Source organism: Heloderma suspectum, chromosome 2, assembly GCF_057233095.1.
Source record: "Heloderma suspectum isolate Gila_16-S chromosome 2, 16-S_ref, whole genome shotgun sequence".
NCBI lineage: Eukaryota > Metazoa > Chordata > Lepidosauria > Squamata > Helodermatidae > Heloderma > Heloderma suspectum.
Genome location: NC_139459.1, coordinates 394,448,894 through 394,467,087, shown reverse-complemented (window position 1 = coordinate 394,467,087; position 18,194 = coordinate 394,448,894). Strand labels below are relative to the sequence as shown.

Here is an 18,194-nt window from a genome sequence, read left to right as displayed (position 1 = left end):
CTCGTCTTGAAGGCCTCCAGTGTGGGAGAGCCCACCACCTCCCCAGGTAATTGGTTCCATTGCCGTATTGCTCTGACACTCAGGAAGTTTTTCCTGATGTTCAGTCGGAATCTGGCTTCCTGTAACTTGAGCCCATTATTCCGTGTCCTGCACTCTGGGATGATCAAGAAGAGATCCTGGCCTTCTTCTCTGTGACAACCTTTCAAGTACTTGAAGAGTGCTATCATATCTCCCCTCAGTCTTCTCTTCTCAAGGCTAAACATGCCCAGTTCTTTCAGTCTCTCTTCATAGGGCTTTGTTTCCAGTCCCCTGATCATCTTTGTTGCCCTCCTTTGAACCCTCTCCAGCTTGTCTGCATCCTTCTTAAAGTGTGGTGCCCAGAACTGGACACAGTACTCCAGATGAGGCCTAACCAGTGCTGAGTAGAGGGGAACTAGTACTTCCCGGGATTTGGAAGCGATGCTTCTATGAATGCAGCCCAAAATAGCATTTGCCTTTTTTGCAGCCACATCACATTGTTGGCTCATATTCAGCTTGTGATCGACGACAATTCCAAGATCCTTCTCGCTCGTAGTGTGGTTGAGCCACGTATCCCCCATCTTGTAACTGTGCATTTGGTTTCTTTTTCCTAGGTGCAGAACTTGGCATTTGTCCCTATTAAATGCCATTCTGTTGTTTTCTGCCCAGCACTCCAGTCTATCCAGATCACTTTGAATTTTGTTTCTGTCTTCCAAAGTATTAGCTATCCCTCCCAATTTTGTGTCATCTGCAAATCTGATCAGCATTCCCTGCACCTCCTCCTCCAAGTCATTAATAAAAATGTTGAAGAGCACTGGGCCCAGGACTGAGCCCTGCGGTACCCCACTCGTTACCTCTCCCCAGCTTGAGAAGGTCCCATTGATAAGCACTCTTTGAGTCCGATTCTGTAGCCAACTGTGGATCCACCGGATCGTTGTTTCATCTAGCCCACTTCGAGCTAGTTTGCTCATCAGGATATCATGGGGCACTTTGTCGAAAGCTTTGCTGAAGTCGAGGTATATGATGTCTACAGCATTCCCACGGTCTACAAGGGAGGTGACTTGATCAAAAAATGAGATCAGATTTGTCTGGCAGGACTTGTTTTTGACAAATCCATGTTGGCTTCGAGTAATCACGGCATTGTTGTCAAGGTGCTTCCAGATGGATTGCTTTATGATCTGCTCCAGAATTTTCCCAGGGATTGATGTCAGACTGACTGGTCTGTAGTTCCCAGGTTCCTCCTTTTTACCCTTTTTGAAGATAGGGACAACGTTAGCCCTCCTCCAGTCATCTGGCACTTCCCCGGTCCTCCATGATTTCTCAAAGAGAATAGACAGCGGTTCTGAGAGTTCTTCTGCCAGTTCCTTTATGACTCTAGGATGCAGTTCATCTGGCCCTGGAGATTTGAACTCATTCAAAGTAATGAGGTGTTCCTTGACCATATGCCTGTCGATCTCAAGCTGCAATCCTGCCCCTTCAGCCTGTACTTCGCCTTTGCCAGGGGGGTCATAGACCCTCTTTTGGGAGAAGACTGAGCCAAAGTAGGAATTGAGCACCTCTGCCTTTTCTTTGTCATCTGTTATCATTTTGCCATCCTTATTTAATAGCTGAACAACCATTTCTTTCCTCTGCCTTTTACTATGCACGTAGCTGAAGAAAGCCTTTTTGTTGTTTTTAGCATCCCTCGCTAACCTCAACTCGTTCTCCGCTTTAGCCTTCCTGACGCCATCCCTGCAATTCTGTGCTACCTGCCTGTACTCTTCCTTTGTTACTTGGCCTTCTTTCCACTTCCTATATGTGTCCTTTTTTGTTTTCAGGTCATCCCTAAGCTTTTTGTGAAGCCACATTGGCTTCTTCTGTTGTCTTCCACCTTTTCTTCTTGTTGGAATTGTTTGTGATTGTGCATTGAGAATTTCCTTTTTTAAAAGTTCCCACCCATCTTGGACTCCTTTTCTCGCTAGCATTGCTTGCCATGGGACCTTACTGATCATTGTTCTGAGTTTATTAAAATCAGCTTTCCTAAAATCCAGGGTACGCGTTTGAGTACACTCGGCTTTTGCTTCCCTTAGAACCAAGAACTCAAGTACAACATGGTCGCTTTCCCCCAGAGTTCCTGTAACTGCTACTTTATCCACTAAGTCATCTCTGTTGGTTAGGATCAAGTCAAGGATAGCCGATCCTCTAGTTCCTTCCTCTACTTTCTGTAGGAGGAAGTTATCCGCCACACAAGTCAGGAATTTCCTGGAGGGGCCATGTTTTGCAGAACTTGTCTCCCAACAAATATCGGGGAAATTGAAGTCCCCCATTACTACTACATCATGCTTCCTTAAAACATTGGCTATTTGCTTTTCAAAAGTTTCATCCTTGTCTTCTCCTTGATTGGGTGGCCGGTAGTAGACTCCGACCACCAGGTTCCTTTTATTCTTTGCTCCATTTATTTTAACCCAGATGCTCTCGATGGGGCTACCAAGCTCCTCCTCCTGTATTTCTGTGCAGAGATATGTATTTTTCACATACAGTGCAACCCCGCCTCCCTTTCTGTTCCTCCTGTTCTTTTTGAACAAGTTATATCCTTCAACTGCTGTATTCCAGTCATGAGAGTCATCCCACCAAGTCTCAGTTATACCTATCAAGTCATAATTTCCCTCCTGTATTAAGAGTTCAAGTTCGTTCTGTTTGTTTCCCATACTCTGGGCATTAGTATATAGACATCGAAGACCATGTGCTTCATAGTCTGGCTTTCTTCCTACCTGTGTCTGAAGACTATTATTGGACGCTATCAGAGCTGTTCTCTCCATTGCAGTGCATGCGCCTACGTCCATTGTTACCCCCAACATTACATCTCCCTTCCCCGTAGGATTCAGTTTAAAGCCCTCCTGATGAAGTTCTTCATGCTGTGGCGAAACACATTCTTCCCAGCCTTTGTGAGGTGCAACCCATCCCTAGCCAACAGCCCATCTTCCAGGAAGTATAGCCCGTGGTCCCAGAATCCAAATCTCTCTCGTCGGCACCACCTTCGTAGCCAGTCATTCACCCGGAGTATTTTTCGTTCCCTTTCTATCCCTCTTCTAACTACTGGAAGGATGGATGAGAAAACTATCTGGGCCCCAAAGTTCTTGAGTTTCCTTCCCAAAGCTTCAAAGTCTGACGTGATCTCTTCGTAGCTCCGCTTGGCGGTATCATTTGTTCCCACATGGATGAGAAGAAAGGGATACCTGTCAGTGGGCTTTATGAGTGCAGGCAACCTTTCAGTCACGTCTCTAATCTGTCCTCCCGGGAGACAACATACCTGGCGAGTCCACGGGTCTTCGCGACATACTTGGGTCTCGATCCCACGCAGCAAGGAGTCTCCCACTACTACCACTCTTCTCTTCTTCTTCTTGTAGGCCTGGGTTTCATCGCCTCTGTTTGACTGACCTTTAGCCTCTTGCTCACTCTCATGCAGGTTCCCCTGTGATTCTTCCTCTGCAGGCTGTCCTCCAGTCTCATCTGCAAGTACCTGGAATCGGTTCCACAGCTCCACCGCTTCCACTGGTGCAGAGTGTCGTCTAGTTCTTCTTCTCCTAACTGTCACCGTTTTCCAAGGAGTATCCTCTACTCCATTTTTCTTCACCTCAGCATTTCCCACTGCCTCATCTTGCTGTTGCTCTTCAAGCTTGTGGTCTGCCCTTTGCTGCTGTAGTTCCCCCATTCTGTCCAAGAACTCTTCGTGTTCTCTTATTCCCCGGAGGGTTGACAGTCGCCGCTCCAGTCCACTTACTTTTTCCTCCAGCAGCGTGATCAACTTGCACTTGTTGCAGGTGTAGGCCATGTTGTTCTCAGGCAAGAAAACAAACATTGCACACACCTTGCAGGTCACCACCACTGGAGAGTCTTGTCCTTCCATAGCCTCTTTTCCCTTTTTGTGTCTAGCTTTGTGATTGTTCTAGACTAGCCTGTGCCTGCTCCTCTACTCAGTAGAGGTTAAAAGCAGAGTCCCACTGGTGTGGAAGTGTGTGTTACAAGACAAATAAATGAAAAAAAGTTAGTAAAATAAAATAAAATAAAATAAAAAAAATGTTAGGGGCCTCCCCCTTGACCTCCCCTGCCGAACTCCCCTGGCCAACTCCTGTTTGCTCCCCCTGTTCGCTCGCTCTCTGGGAGCTTGCCTGCTTCTGTAGTCCCTGGACCAGCTGGAGCAGCTTGCTCTGCTCTGCTCTGCTCAGCTGGGAGGCGGGAAACAGACTGAAGCTTCCCGCCCAGTCAGCTGCTGGGAGTACTCAGGCCACACCCCTCCAATTCAGTTGGAGCTCTCAGAAGCTCCTGGTGAGCTCACAGCCAGTCAGAAGGATAAAGGGCAGCGCCCTGGGCTTCCTGCAACCCACTTACCTCTTAGCCTCTGTCTCCTTTGTCTCCTTTGTCTCTTCAACCACTGCAACTCCCCTGGCCAACTCCTGTTTGCTCCCCCTGTTCGCTCGCTCTGTTCGCTCGCTCTCTGGGAGCTTGCCTGCTTCTGTAGTCCCTGGACCAGCTGGAGCAGCTTGCTCTGCTCTGCTCTGCTCAGCTGGGAGGCGGGAAACAGTCCCAGATCAGTTTGTTCACTGGACTAAGCACATGGCATCTATGTAACTGAAGCTATAAATCTGGGACTTAGGTTCACCATTCTCCCACTGACAGCCATCTAGCTCCAGGGTAGTGGTGAAGCTGGAACCACAGCATAGGATAATGTATCATATGCTTATTTCCTAAATAATGCATCTCTTGAGGGTGTGGCCATTAATAGCTGTACTTTCCTGGAATTTTGGAGCTTGAGTGAACATGGAAAGCTCTTAAAATGTGTTATACCAAATGTTTATTTTTTCTTTTCTTGTTCTATTTCTTGAATAATGCTTGGCGTATGGAGAAAGTAGATAGGGAGACATTTTTCTCCCTCTCTCATAATATTAGAACACAATGGGGTCATCCTATAAAGCTGATTGGTGGGAGGTACAGGACGGATAAAAGGAAGGATGTCTTCACACAGCTCATAGTTCAACTATGGAATTAGCTATCACAGGAGGTAGTGATGGCCACCAACTTGGATGGTTTCAAAAGGGGGTTGGACAAACTCTTGGAAGAGAAGTCTATCAATGGCTACTAGTCTTGATGGTTATGTGCTACTTCCAGTACCAGAGGCAGTAATCCTTTGTACACCAGTTGCTGGGGAACATGGGCAGGAGGGTGCTCTTGCACTCATGTCCTGCTTGTGGGTTCCTGGTTGACAGCTGGCTGGCCACTGTGTGAACAGAATGCTGGACTAGATGGACCCTTGGTCTGATCCAGCAGGGCTCTTCTTGTTCTTATGTCTCATCTATTTACTTTGATGTGAGCTGGGAGCTCATTACAAACAATTGAGCAGTTATATGCTTCCTTGCCTTTGAGTATACTTTGATGTGATTTTAGGCTCCGCCTGTCACTGAAACTCTTTCCACACTCTGAACATCTATAGGGCTTCTCCTTTGTGTGAATTCTTTCATGTGATTTAAAGTTTGAACTCTGGCGGAAGCTTTTTCCACACACTGCACATTTATAAGGCTTTTCCCCTGTGTGGTTTCTTTGATGTACAGCAAGACTTATGCTCTGGCTGAAACTTTTTCCACACTCCAAACATTTGTAAGGCTTCTCCCCTGTGTGAATTCGCTGATGTGTTTTAAGGACTGAGTTCCGGATGAAGCCTTTTCCACAGTCTGGACATATATAGGGCTTCTCCCCTGTGTGGTTTTTTTTATGAAAGGCAAGGCTTTGACTATGAATGAAACCCTTACCACACTCTGAGCATTTATAGGGCTTCTCCCCTGTGTGCATTACTTTGTGTGATTTTAGGCTTCTGCTGTCAATTAAACTCTTTCCGCACTCTGAGCATTGGTAAGCCTTCTGTCCTATGTGGATTCTTTGATGTAAGTTAAGGTGTGTGTTGCGATGAAAGCTCTTCCCGCATACAGAGCATTTATAGGGCTTCTCACCTCTGTGGATCCTTTGATGGGAATTAAGGTGTGATCTCTGACTGAATTGCTTTCCACAGTCTGCGCATTCATAGGGCTTCTCCCCTGTGTGAATTCTTTGATGCAGTTTCAGATATTGACTTTGATGGAAGCTCTTTCCACATACCAAGCATTTACAAGGATTCTCTCCTATGTGGAATCTTTGATGCAAGTTAAGGTCTGAGCTGTGACTAAATTTCTTTCCACACTCCAGGCATGTATATGCTTTCTCTTCTGTGCGATTTCTTTGAGGATTAGTAAGGTTTATCAGCTGACAGAAACTTTCTCCAAACTCAGAACATTTCAACAGTTTCTCCCTGTGGTTTCTTTCACAACTTTCTTCTAGTATTGGAATTTCAAGGAATTCATCCCCTTCTAAAGCAATGGATTTGTTTCCCCACTTCTGTTTTTCTTCAGTTTTCATTCTCTGTTGTTTCCCCTCTTTATTGCTCTCCTTCCCATCATCTGAAAGAATGAGAAGACAAATCTGATCAGCAAAGAACAGATCTTCAGATCATGGAAGAAACTCAGTGAACTGCCATTAGCAATATAAGTACAGGGATATATGTATGAAAGCATCACTACAATAATAGTGTAGTAGCAACTGTTATCAAATCCAAGGCAAACCATTCGACATCACAATAATTCAAGTCTATGCTCCAGCCACTGAGGCTGAAGAAGCTGAGGTTGATCGGTTCTATGAACATCTACAACACCTTCTAGAACTAACACCAACAAAAGATGTGCTCTTCATCATAGGGGATTGGAATGCCAAAGTAGGAAGTCAAGAAATCACAGGGATAACAGGCAGGCATGGCCTTGGTGTACAAAATGAAGCAGGACAACAAAATGAGTTTTGCCAAGACAACACGCTGATCGTAGCAAACACTCTTTTCCAACAGCACAAGAGGCGACTTTACACATGGACATCACCAGATGGTCAATATCGAAATCAGATTGATTATGTCCTTTGCAGCCAAAGATGGAGAAGCTCTATACAGTCAGTAAAAACAAGACGTGGAGCTGACTGTGGCTCAGATCATGAGCTTCTTGTTGCAAGATTTCGGCTTAAATTGAAGAACGTAGGGAAAACCACTAAACCATTCAGGTATGACCTCAATCATATCCCTTATGAATATACAGTGGAGGTGAGGAATAGATTTAAGAGATTAGACCTGATAGATAGAGTGCCTGAGGAACTATGGGGAGGTCCGTAAGATTGTTCAGGAGGCAGCAACGAAATCCATCCCAAAGAAAAAGAAATGCAAGAAAGCAAAGTGGCTGTCTGAGGAGGCTTTACAAGTAGCTGAGGAAAGAAGGGAAGTGAAAAGCAAGGGAGAAAGGGGAAAATATATCAAACTGAATGCAGAGTTCCAGAGAATAGCAAGGAGAGAGAAGAAGGCCTTCTTAAATGAACAATGCAAAGAAATCGAGGAAAACAACAGAAAGGGAAAGACTAGAGATCTCTTCAAGAAAATCGGAGATCTCAAGGGAATGTTTTGTGCAAAGACGGCATGATAAAGGACAAAGAAGGCAGGGACCTAACAGAAGCAGATGAGAATAAGAAGAGGTGGCAAGAATACACAGAAGAACTATACAGGAAAGATCTTAATGTCCCTGATAGCCATGATAGTGCAGTCACATCCTCGAGACATGACATTCACTCTCGAGCCGGACATCCTCGAGAGTGAAGTCAAGTGGGCCTTAGGAAGCATTACTAACAACAAAGCTAGCGGAGATGACAGTATTCCAGCTGAGCTATTTAAAATCCTAAAAGATGATGCTGTTAAAGTGCTGCACGCAATATGCCAACAAATTTGGAACACTCAACAGTAGCCACAAGACTGGAAAAGGTCAGTTTACATTCCAATTCCAAAGAAGGGCAATGCCAAAGAATGTTCAAACTACTGTACAATTGCACTCATTTCACATGTCAGCAAGGTTATGCTCAAAATCCTACAAGCTAGGCTTCAGCAGTATGCGAACCGAGAACTACCGGAAGTACAAGCTGGGTTTTGAAGAGGCAGAGGAACTAGAGATCAAATTGCCAACGTTCGCTGGATCATGGAGAAAGCAAGAGAATTCCAGAAAAATGTCTATTTCTGCTTCATTGACTGCACTAAAGCCTTTGGTTGTGCGGATCACAACAAACTGTGGCAAATTCTGAAAGAGATGGGAGTACCAGACCACCTTACCTGTCTCCTGAGAAACCTGTACGAGGGTCAAGAAGCAACAGTAAGAACCAGACATGGAACAACCGAGTGGTTCAAAATTGGGAAAGGAGTACGACAAGGCTGCATATTGTCACCCTGCTTATTTAACTTATACGCAGAGTACATCATGAGAAATGCTGGGTTGGATGAATCACAGGTCAGAATTAAGATTGTCGGGAGAATTATCAACAACCTCCGATATGCAGACGATACCACCCTAATGGCAGAAAGCGAAGAGGATCTAAAGAGCCTCTTGTTGAGGGTGAAAGTGGAGAGTGCAAAAGCCGGTTTGAAACTCAACATTAAAAAAAACTAAGATCATGGCATCTGGCCCCATCACTTCCTGGCATATAGAAGGGGAAGAAATGGAAGCAGTGACAGATTTTACTTTCTTGGGCTCCAAGATCACTGCAGACGGTGACTGTAGCCATGAAATTAAAAGACGCTTGCTCCTTGGGAGGAAAGCTATGGCAAACCTAGACAGCATAGTAAGAAGCAGAGACATCACCTTGCCGACAAAGGTCTGCATAATCAAAGCTATGGTTTTCCCAATAGTAACGTATGGCTGTGAGAGCTGGACTATAAGGAAGGCTGAGCGCCGAAGAATTGATGCTTTCGAACTGTGGTGCTGGAGAAGACTCTTACGAGTCCCCTGGACTGCAAGGAGGTCAAATCAGTCAATCCTAAAGGAAATCAAATCAGTCAATCCTGCCTCTCCAGAGACACCAGCAGCCACAATACCAGCAGCAAATAGCAGCAGCAGAGGGCAGCAGCTTTAAAGACAAGGGGAAAGGGGCAAACGTGGACTTTATCTGCTCCTTCTTAGCTGTTGTTCTCTTTTATCTCTTTTATCTTTTATATTCTTTTAAACTGTTGTGCATTTTATATCCTAACATTTTAATATGTGCCTCGGAGGACTATTGGGCAACTCAGGGGGTGGGGGAGGTGCCACCATAACTGTGGTCACGAGCAGGGGGAGGTATGGCGTTGGGGGATTAACAGGCCAGCTGAGGAGAAGAGGGGCTAGACACCTTACAGCTGTCCCCTCTTCTGGTTCTTCCCCCAACCTGATGGTTCCTGGCAGCCTTACCAGTCTGCCCTTGGGTCTGGTGGTGCTGAGGCTGAATGCCTGGTGGGCCCCAAATAAAATCTCCCTCATCCATGATTTGATTGTGGATGAGGGGGCTGACCTGGCATGTATTACTGAGACCTGGGTGGGGGAACTGGGAGGGGTCACTCTCTCCCAGGTTTGCCCTCCTGGGTACTCAGTGCAGCACCAACACCGACTTGAGGGTCGGGGAGGGCGGGTTGCCGTGGTCTATAGGAATTCAATCTCCCTCTCCAGGCTTCCTGCTCATTCGAGTGCAGATCTTGAGTGTTTGTACCTTGTGTTGGGTACCCGGGACAGATTAGGGATTCTGTTGGTGTACCACCCACCCCGCTGCCCATCAGACTCCCTGCCTGAGCTGACGGAGGTGGTCTCGGACTTGGTGTTGAGGACCCCCAGGATGATGGTCCTGGGGGATCTCAACTTCCATGCCGAGGCCGCTGTATCCGGGGCAGCGCAGGACTTCATGGCCGCCATGACAACCATGGGGCTGTCCCAACATGTCATCGGCCCAACGCATATAAAAGGACACATGCTTGATCTGGTTTTCTCAACTGGGCAGGTGGATGGTGATCTGAAAGTGGAGGAATTAACATCTGTCCCTTTGTCATGGTCAGATCACTTCCTGCTGAGGTTTAGACTTCTGGCGGCCTTTCCCCTCTGCAAGGGTGGGGGACCTATTAAAATGGTCCGCCCCCAGAGATTAATGGATTCCGATGGATTCCAGAGGGCTCTGGGGGATTTTGCTGCTGGTATGGCTGGTGCTCCTGTCGAAGCCCAGGTCGCTCTGTGGAATGCAGAGATGACTCGGGCGGACGATCGTGCCCAAGCGCCCTCTCCCTCTGAGCAGAGCCCGGCCAGCTCCTTGGTATACACCTGAGCTGAGGGCAATGAAGCAAGAGGGGAGACGGCTAGAACGCAGGTGGAGGAAAACTCGTGCTGAGTCTGACCGAACACAGGTAAGAGCCCACTATCGAGCCAACTCTGTGGCAGTGAGGGTGGCAAAGAGGCAGTTCTTTTCCACCAGCATTGCATCTTCTCAGTGTCGTCCGGCGGAGCTTTTCCGAGTGGTTCGCGGCCTGTTACATTCTGGGCCAGGGAGAGAGATGGTGGAACCCTTGGTAGCATGCTGTGACAAGTTTGCATGGCACTTTGAGGATAAAGTCACTCAGATTCGTCATGAATTGGACACCGCCATTAATGCAGTTCCATTGGTAGAGGCGTTCAGAGCACCATCTGGTCCAGTTTTATTGGATGAGTTTCAGTTACTGAGGCCTGAGGATGTGGACAAGGTGCTTGGCCAAGTCCGATCGACCACTTGTGTGCTTGACCCTTGCCCTTCATGGCTTATTAAATCAAACAAGGAGGAGTTGTCCGGCTGGGTCCAGGAGGTTGTAAATTCCTCCTTGAGAGAGGGAGTGGTGCCTGCCACTTTAAAAGAGGCGGTAATTAGACACTCCTGAAAAAGCCTAACCTGGACCCAGAGGATGTTAACAATTATAGGCCAGCGGCCATCATCCCCTTCCTGGGCAAGGTGCTTGAGCGGGTGGTTGTAGGACAGCTCCAGGCACTCTTGAATGAAACGGATTATCTAGATCCATTTCAATCGGGCTTCAGGCCTGGTTTTGGAATGGAAACTGCCTTGGTCGCCCTGTGGGATGACCTCTGCTGGGAGAGGGACAGGGGGAGTGCAACACTGTTGACTCTCCTGGACCTCTCAGCAGCTTTTGATACCATCGACCATGGTATCCTTCTGGATAGGTTGTCTGGGTTAGGAATTGGAGGCACTGCGCTACAGTGGTTCCGCTCCTACTTGGATGGCCGATTCCAGAAGGTGGTGCTGGGGGATTATTGCTCTGTGCCATGGCAATTGTGCCATGGGGTTCCACAGGGCTCTATTTTATCCCCCATGCTGTTTAACATCTCCATGAAACCGCTGGGGGAGGTTATCCGGAGGTGTGGGCTGAGGTGCCATCAATATGCAGATGACACCCAGCTCTACCTCTCTTTCTCATCAAAACCAGGGGAGGCAGTGGCTGTTCTGAATCTCGGCCTGGGCACGGTAATGGACTGGATGAGGGCTAATAAACTGAAACTCAATCCAGACAAGACGGAGGTACTGTTAGTGGGTGGTTCGTCTGCCCGGCTCGGTGATATTCAACCTGTTCTGGAGGGGGTTGCACTCCCCCTAAAGGATCAGGTTCGTAGTTTGGGGGTGCTCTTGGATCCAGAACTGTCACTTGAGGCACAGGTGAACTCAGTGGCACGGAGCACTTTTTATCAGCTTAGGCTGGTATACCAACTATGCCCCTATCTGGACAGAGATAGCCTAGCTACAGTTATCCATGCTCTGATAACTTCTCGTCTGGATTACTGCAATGCGTTATATGTGGGGCTGCCTTTGAAAACAGTCCGGAAACTTCAGCTGGTCCAAAATAGGGCAGCAAGATTGTTAACAGGGACTGGCCTGCGAGCTCATATTACGCTAGTACTTTTCCAGCTGCACTGGCTGCCAGTCCATTTCTGGGCCCGATTCAAAGTGCTGGTCTTAACATTCAAAGCCCTTAACAGCTTGGGTAGGTTACCTGAAGGATCGCCTCCTCCCATATGTGCCTGCCCGGACCTGAAGATCATCATCAGCGGCCCTTCTCCGTGAGCCCCTGCCAAAGGAAGTGAGGCGGGTGGCTACTAGGAGGAGGGCTTTTTCTGCTGTGGCACCCCGGCTCTGGAATGAGCTTCCTAGTGAGGTTCGCCTGGCGCCTACATTGTATTCCTTTCAGCGCCAGGTGGAGACCTTTTTATTTTCCCAGGCATTTTAGCATTTTAGCTTTCTAAATTTTTATCTTTGCTGTTTTAAATCTGTATTTTAAACTCTTGCACTGCTGCTAGGTTTTATTGTGGTTGTATTGTTATATTGTGGTTTTAATGTTCTATATATTTTAAATTGTTTTATTGTGTGTTGTTTGGTTTTAATTTTTGTGAACCGCCCAGAGAGCTTCGGCTATTGGGCGGTATAGAAATGAAATGAATGAATGAATGAATGAATAAATAAATAATCAACCCTGAGTGCTCATTGGAAGGACAGATACTGAAACTGAAGCTCAAATATTTTGGCCACTTAATGCGAAGAGAAAACTCACTGGAAAAGACCCTGATGCTGGGAAAGATTGAAGGCAAAAGGAGAAGGGGACGGCAGAGGATGAGATGGCTAGATAGCTTCACCGAAGCAATGAATATGAACCTGAGCACACTCTGAGAGAGAGCGGAGGACAGGAAGGCCTGGCGTGCTATGGTCCATGGGGTCACAAAGAGTTGGACACAACTTAAGAACTGAACAACTGTTATCAAAACCTAATACAGCAGTCACAACAAAGAATTCATTTAAATTTTACCAACATAACATATTCAATTCATTTAATTTTACCAACGTAACATTAAATTCATTACTAAACAAACAGTATCAACAATTCAAACACAGTAGGTCGGATCTAAACTTAGTCATGCTTAGAGTAGACCCAATGAAATAAAATAGGGCTTAATCTTGTCATCACTAATTTTTCCCACGGAACCCCCCAAATCAAAACATATTGGAGTTGGGGCTTATAAACAACCATGCCTGAAACTCTCAGAGTTCATATTAGGGCTCCAGTTAACAAACTCCAATACCAGGACTCCAATTAACCAGTGACCCTGCCCTTCTCACCAGGATATCCACTAGTATATTTAGTTTTCAAAATATTTATTATACCACCATTCATCATATGGCACCCAGATGGTTTACAAAATGCAAAATAATTAAAATCCTAATAAAACCAAAACAAACCAGAACAAAATAAGCAGAAGATACATTTAAAATAGCATCTACACCCCTGACTTCATAAACCAATTTAAGATGCCTGGGCAAACAAAGACTGAAAAGTACATAATATTGGCACCAGCCACACCTCCATGGGGATGGTGTTTCACGATCAGGGTACCACAACAGAGAAGTCCCTTCTCCCTTGTTCTCACAGAGTGGATCATGGGTACTTACTTGCAGAGGACCCCCCCCCCCTCCCTGAAGCTGCATTGAGCAGGGGGTTGGACTTGATGGCCTTGTAGGCTCCTTCCAACCCTACTATTCTATGATTCTATGAAGCTCTTAAGGCACAGTCAGGCTGACTCAGGGAGATTCATGTGTTCTTTCTGCCCTCCCTTCAAATGAAGTTCATTGCACCTTCACCATCTCTCTGTCCCCCTCGTGGCAGCAACAGATGAGAAGGGATTAGTTGGTACAAGGACTCTCCCTCCTCCTCTGTTCTCCTGGATGTGGGGAACATACCCCCATCTCTCCCTCCTCTTTAAGGCTCTCAAAGCAACAGAGACATTGTGGGCATTCAGTCTCTTCCCCTCAGCTCTGAGCATTCTTGCTGCTGTAGACACAAACTACCACTTTCCTATTTGAAAGAACCCTTCCAGGTATTCCCTGCTGTTCCTCTGACAGATCTCAAAGGGGGTGACACCTAGCCAGAAGAAATGTCTGCCCAGAGAAGGCATAGCACGAAATGCTTGCCAAAGGGTTCTATGACATAAAAACAGCACCTACCTGCTGATCTCTCTTGTTCCTCAGAGCCTTCCATAAAGGGATCTTCCCGTTCTTCCTGCCAGGGGATGAGGTCACGTCTGGGAACTGGAAGCCCTTTTTAAAGGGAGAGAGAGACAGAGAATGTATTTCTGGCACTTTGGCCTTTTATAGGAAACATGTTGGGCTTCAAAAACAATCTGAATCCTTTCCCCATTCCCAGCACCCCAAACAAGTCAAGGAAAGGAGGGCAAGATCTTGTCGCTCCTCCATGTAGGAATGCAACAGGGAGGCAACGATTACTGTTCGGAAGAAGAAGCATCAGTCTCCTAACAGAACGCATTTGCGGCTTGGCCACCGTGCTTTGAAATCGTACTAAAATGGCAATCGTGGGGAAGATGCCATCTGTGTTGGCCACAAGAAAGCTACAAGGGTGTGTGTGTGTCTCCAACGGCAATTTACTCTGAGCTGGCTGTGTGTTGAGGTTGTTACGTCGTGGCCATCCGGCAGCCACCCCGGAGCTTATCAGGGAAAAACCGGATTTCCTGAGACTGCTTAAAGTCCAATTCTTTTCCTTAAGCTGGGTTCTCCCTGGAATAGTTGCTGTGTGCCCCAACCCCTGTATTGACCTTGGGTATGCTAGCCCTGCCCCGGGGCATACCTTTCACTGTGACCCCAGTGAAGGGGCATTTCCTCCCATTGTGCTGAATGAGGTTTGCCCTCTCAATGACCACAGAAATAACAGAGAAGCCCCTCCACTGACACATAGCAAAGCCCAATTCCTTAAATGCGATTAAGGGTCATCATTCATTGCCTTAGGATGTAACTCCTTCACAGCTTCTTTATAGAGATCCTGTGCATTAAAATGGGAGCTGGTTTCCCACAAAAAACCTATCAGTCTCTCCTCACAAGTAACTCCCATTGTGGTCAATGAGGCTTGCCTTTGGATGTCCACATCAGAACTTACAGAGATTCCCCCTCAATTGAAATGGCACACTTTAAAGCCCAATTCCTTAAGTGCAATTAATATCCTGCGGGTTACAATGGGGGCTGGTTTCTGTCTCTGTGTTTATTGCTCTCTTTTCCACAACAAACCCATTACTGTTTCCTCAGAAGTAACTCCTATTGTGGTCAATGAGGTCCTGTGGGTTAAAATGGGGGCTGGTTTCCATCATTGCATTCTCCCCCACCCCCCTTTCCCAGCACAAGCATATGTGTGTCTACTCGGAAGTAACTCCCATTGTGCTCAATGAGGCTTGCTCCTGAAATGCAGGTGCATCTGGGCTTTTGGGGGGGGGATAAAGGGGGGAGAGGGGGGAAGCCTCTCTTATTGGTTGAGCAGCCCCTGCCAGTCAGATGATGTTCACTCCAACCCCCACCCCCACCAGGAAATATGTTATGTTAAGTGATTTTTACTGGTCCAGAGAATCTGCTCATGGAGCCCTGCTCACAGCAAAGCTGATCCCATTTAAAAAATCCATTACTCCTCCATTACCTTCTCTTTCCATTGTCGTGGAAACACGGCCCAGGAAAGGGTTGAAGAGACTCCAGAATGCTGCAAGCTCAGAAGAGGAGGACATGAATGTTTTACCATTACTCTTAGAGTTTTCTGCATATCCCTTCGTGGGCTTCAGCTGGAATAGTAGTACTTTTTTGGAATAATTAAGTATCTCAGGAACATGGACTGGCCATTGCAGTCTTTAGTGATTTCCCCACAGTGCATTTATAAAGACAAAGAATAGGGATGCTGCTGGTGTCTGGCTGAGGCTTGAGGCCCAGTGATTTCTTGCCGGATCAGCCCCCTGGATGCCAGTCCATGGATCCCCATGATTGCCCGACTCTGCACATGCCAAGTCGGGCAAGTGCAGGGATCCCTGATCCCTCACGTCTGCATTTTTCATAAAGGGCCATTTATGTAAATGGTGGCCATAAAGTGGCCATTTATGAAACATTACAGGAGTAAATGGTCCATATACACCTGTGATGTTGGGTAAATGACTGCTTTACAGCCACCATTTGTGTAAATAGCCTCTCCCAGGCATTCAACAGTATATGATAAATGTTTACTTGATCCTGGAATGTCTTATGGTTATGGTTGTTTGTTTTTGAGATTGTTTGTTTGAAGTTGTTTTAGATGTTTCTTTTGTGTATATTGTCTGTTCATGTGTTTTTTATGTAAATGGTTTTTAATCTCTCTATATTGTATTTCTAATATTTTTAATCTTTGAAAACTGCCCAGAGAGCTTCGGCTATTGGGCGGTATAGAAATGTTAATAATAGTAATAATGATGATGACGATGATAGTATATGAAAAGGCAGAGCCACCATTTTTACCCAAAATGGCAGCTCAGCAAGGGATCAGAAGGCCATATGCCTTTCGCTGGGCATCCATGAAACATGCGGTGAGCAGGATCAGGTGGCTGGTTGGGGTCCAGCATGTGGTGCACGACCCGGAAAAGGGGGGTTTGCCCATCCCTAACAAATAATAGCCACAATCCCTCCTCCTTCCAAGATGTACCAGCCAAAGGAAACAGAGAGCTTTACCTAGAGAAGACAGATTCCCAAAATTCTCCTCCATGACTTCCCTGTGTAGAGCCCTCTGGGCCGGATCCAGCAGAGCCCACTCCTCCTCCGTGAAATGCACAGCCACCTCCTCAAAGGTCACCAAACCCTGAAAGAAGAGGTAAACACTTTGTGCGACCAGATGACGTACCTATCAAAAAAGACAGTAAAGGTGAGGTGGCCAGAGCTTCACATGCAGGGTCCAAGGACTCCTCAGCAACGTGCAAAGCCTTTTTACTCGGCAGGTTAGACTGAAGCACAGAGACGGACTCTTTAAGGCCCAAGGAGATTTGCAGGGGACCATCGATGAACCTTCCCCTACCTGGTCTGACTGCACAGCCACCGCATGTTGGCCACCCCAAAGAGAACGAGGCCTAGGAGGAACCCCCCGTGTCATTTCACTCTCCCTGAGTGTCACTCCATTTCCTAAGAAGACAAAAAGGGTGAGAAAATATTTTATACTTTCTCAACATTTCACAATTTAGTTCCTTGAGTAAAATTATTATCATCATCATTGTTACTATTATTATTATTGTTGTTGTTGTTGTTGTTACATTACCAGTTGGTTCCCTGCGACACAGTTTGTGGAGAAAAATCAAATCTAAGGAAAGGTTTAACTTAACCAACTGCATTTATTGAAACATTCACAGTGTAAGTGTCTCTTAATCCCTTAATGATCTCAATCAATCAATCAATCAATCAATTTTATTATGGTTGTAGACAAGCATGACTATCATGATTTCTTTACAGTCTACACATTACTGGCATATCGTGGTACTTTGGCCTGCACCTGTGTGTTTGAAGGTGTACAGAGAACTTTTTTGTGTTCATATTTCATTTTGCTCCAATTTAGAAAGCTTTATGGCCATAAATAAACTCCCAACTTTGAACTATAGGGAAAACCCTTGTTATTCGTGGAATCTGCGTATCAAGAGCTTTCCAGGGAGGTGTATTTCATGAGAATAGGTCTGTGGGAAGTCAATCCCAAAGGGATGACCAACTCCTTCAGAGGACGGCAATGAAGAGGATCAGGGGACTGGAAACAAAACCCAGTGAAGAGAGGCTGAAAGAACTGGCCATGTTTAGCCTTGAGAAGGGAAGACCGAGGGGAGATAGGATAGTGCTCCTCAAGGACTTGAAAGGTTGTCACAGAGAGGAAGGCCCGGATCTCTTCTTGATCATCATCCCAGAGTGCAGGACATGGAATAATGGGCTCAAGTTTGTGGAAGCCAGATTCCGGCTGAACATCAGGAAAAACTTCCTGACTGTTAGAGCAATACGACAATGGAACCCATGACCCAGGGAGGTGGTGGGCTCTCCCACGCTGGAGGCATTCAAGAGGAGGCTGGACAGCCATCTGTCAGGGATGCTCTGACTTGGATTCTTGCACTAAGCAGGGGGTTGGACTCGATGCTCTTGTAGGCCCCTTCCAACCCTACCATTCCATGATTCTATGTAGAGAAGGCCCTCTCACATGTGATCACCCACCTGACTGCTCTCACGGGTGGGCAGATGAGAAGATCCTCTCTTTCTGATCTTAAAGCATGGGCAGGCTGATATGGGTGAAAGAGGTCCTGGAGGCATTCAAGACGAGGCTGGACAGCCATCTGTCAGGGATGCTGTGACTTGGATTCCTGCATCGAGCAGGGGGTTGCACTCAATGGTCTTCACAGAATAGTAGGGTTGGAAGGAGCCTACAATAGGCCCCTTCCTGCCCTACCATTCTATGATTC

General features: G+C 46.5%; 1 protein-coding gene across 1 annotated transcript in view; it reads right to left on the bottom strand.

Moving 5' to 3' along the window:
• Positions 1 to 18,194, bottom strand: part of LOC146356489 (uncharacterized) — a 79,692-nt gene that overhangs the window by 18,773 nt on the left and 42,725 nt on the right. Inside the window, 3 exon segments of the mRNA XM_084830147.1 lie at positions 5,386 to 6,482; positions 16,444 to 16,570; positions 16,784 to 16,887. Coding sequence (XP_084686273.1) covers positions 5,386 to 6,482; positions 16,444 to 16,570; positions 16,784 to 16,887 — 1,328 coding nt within the window.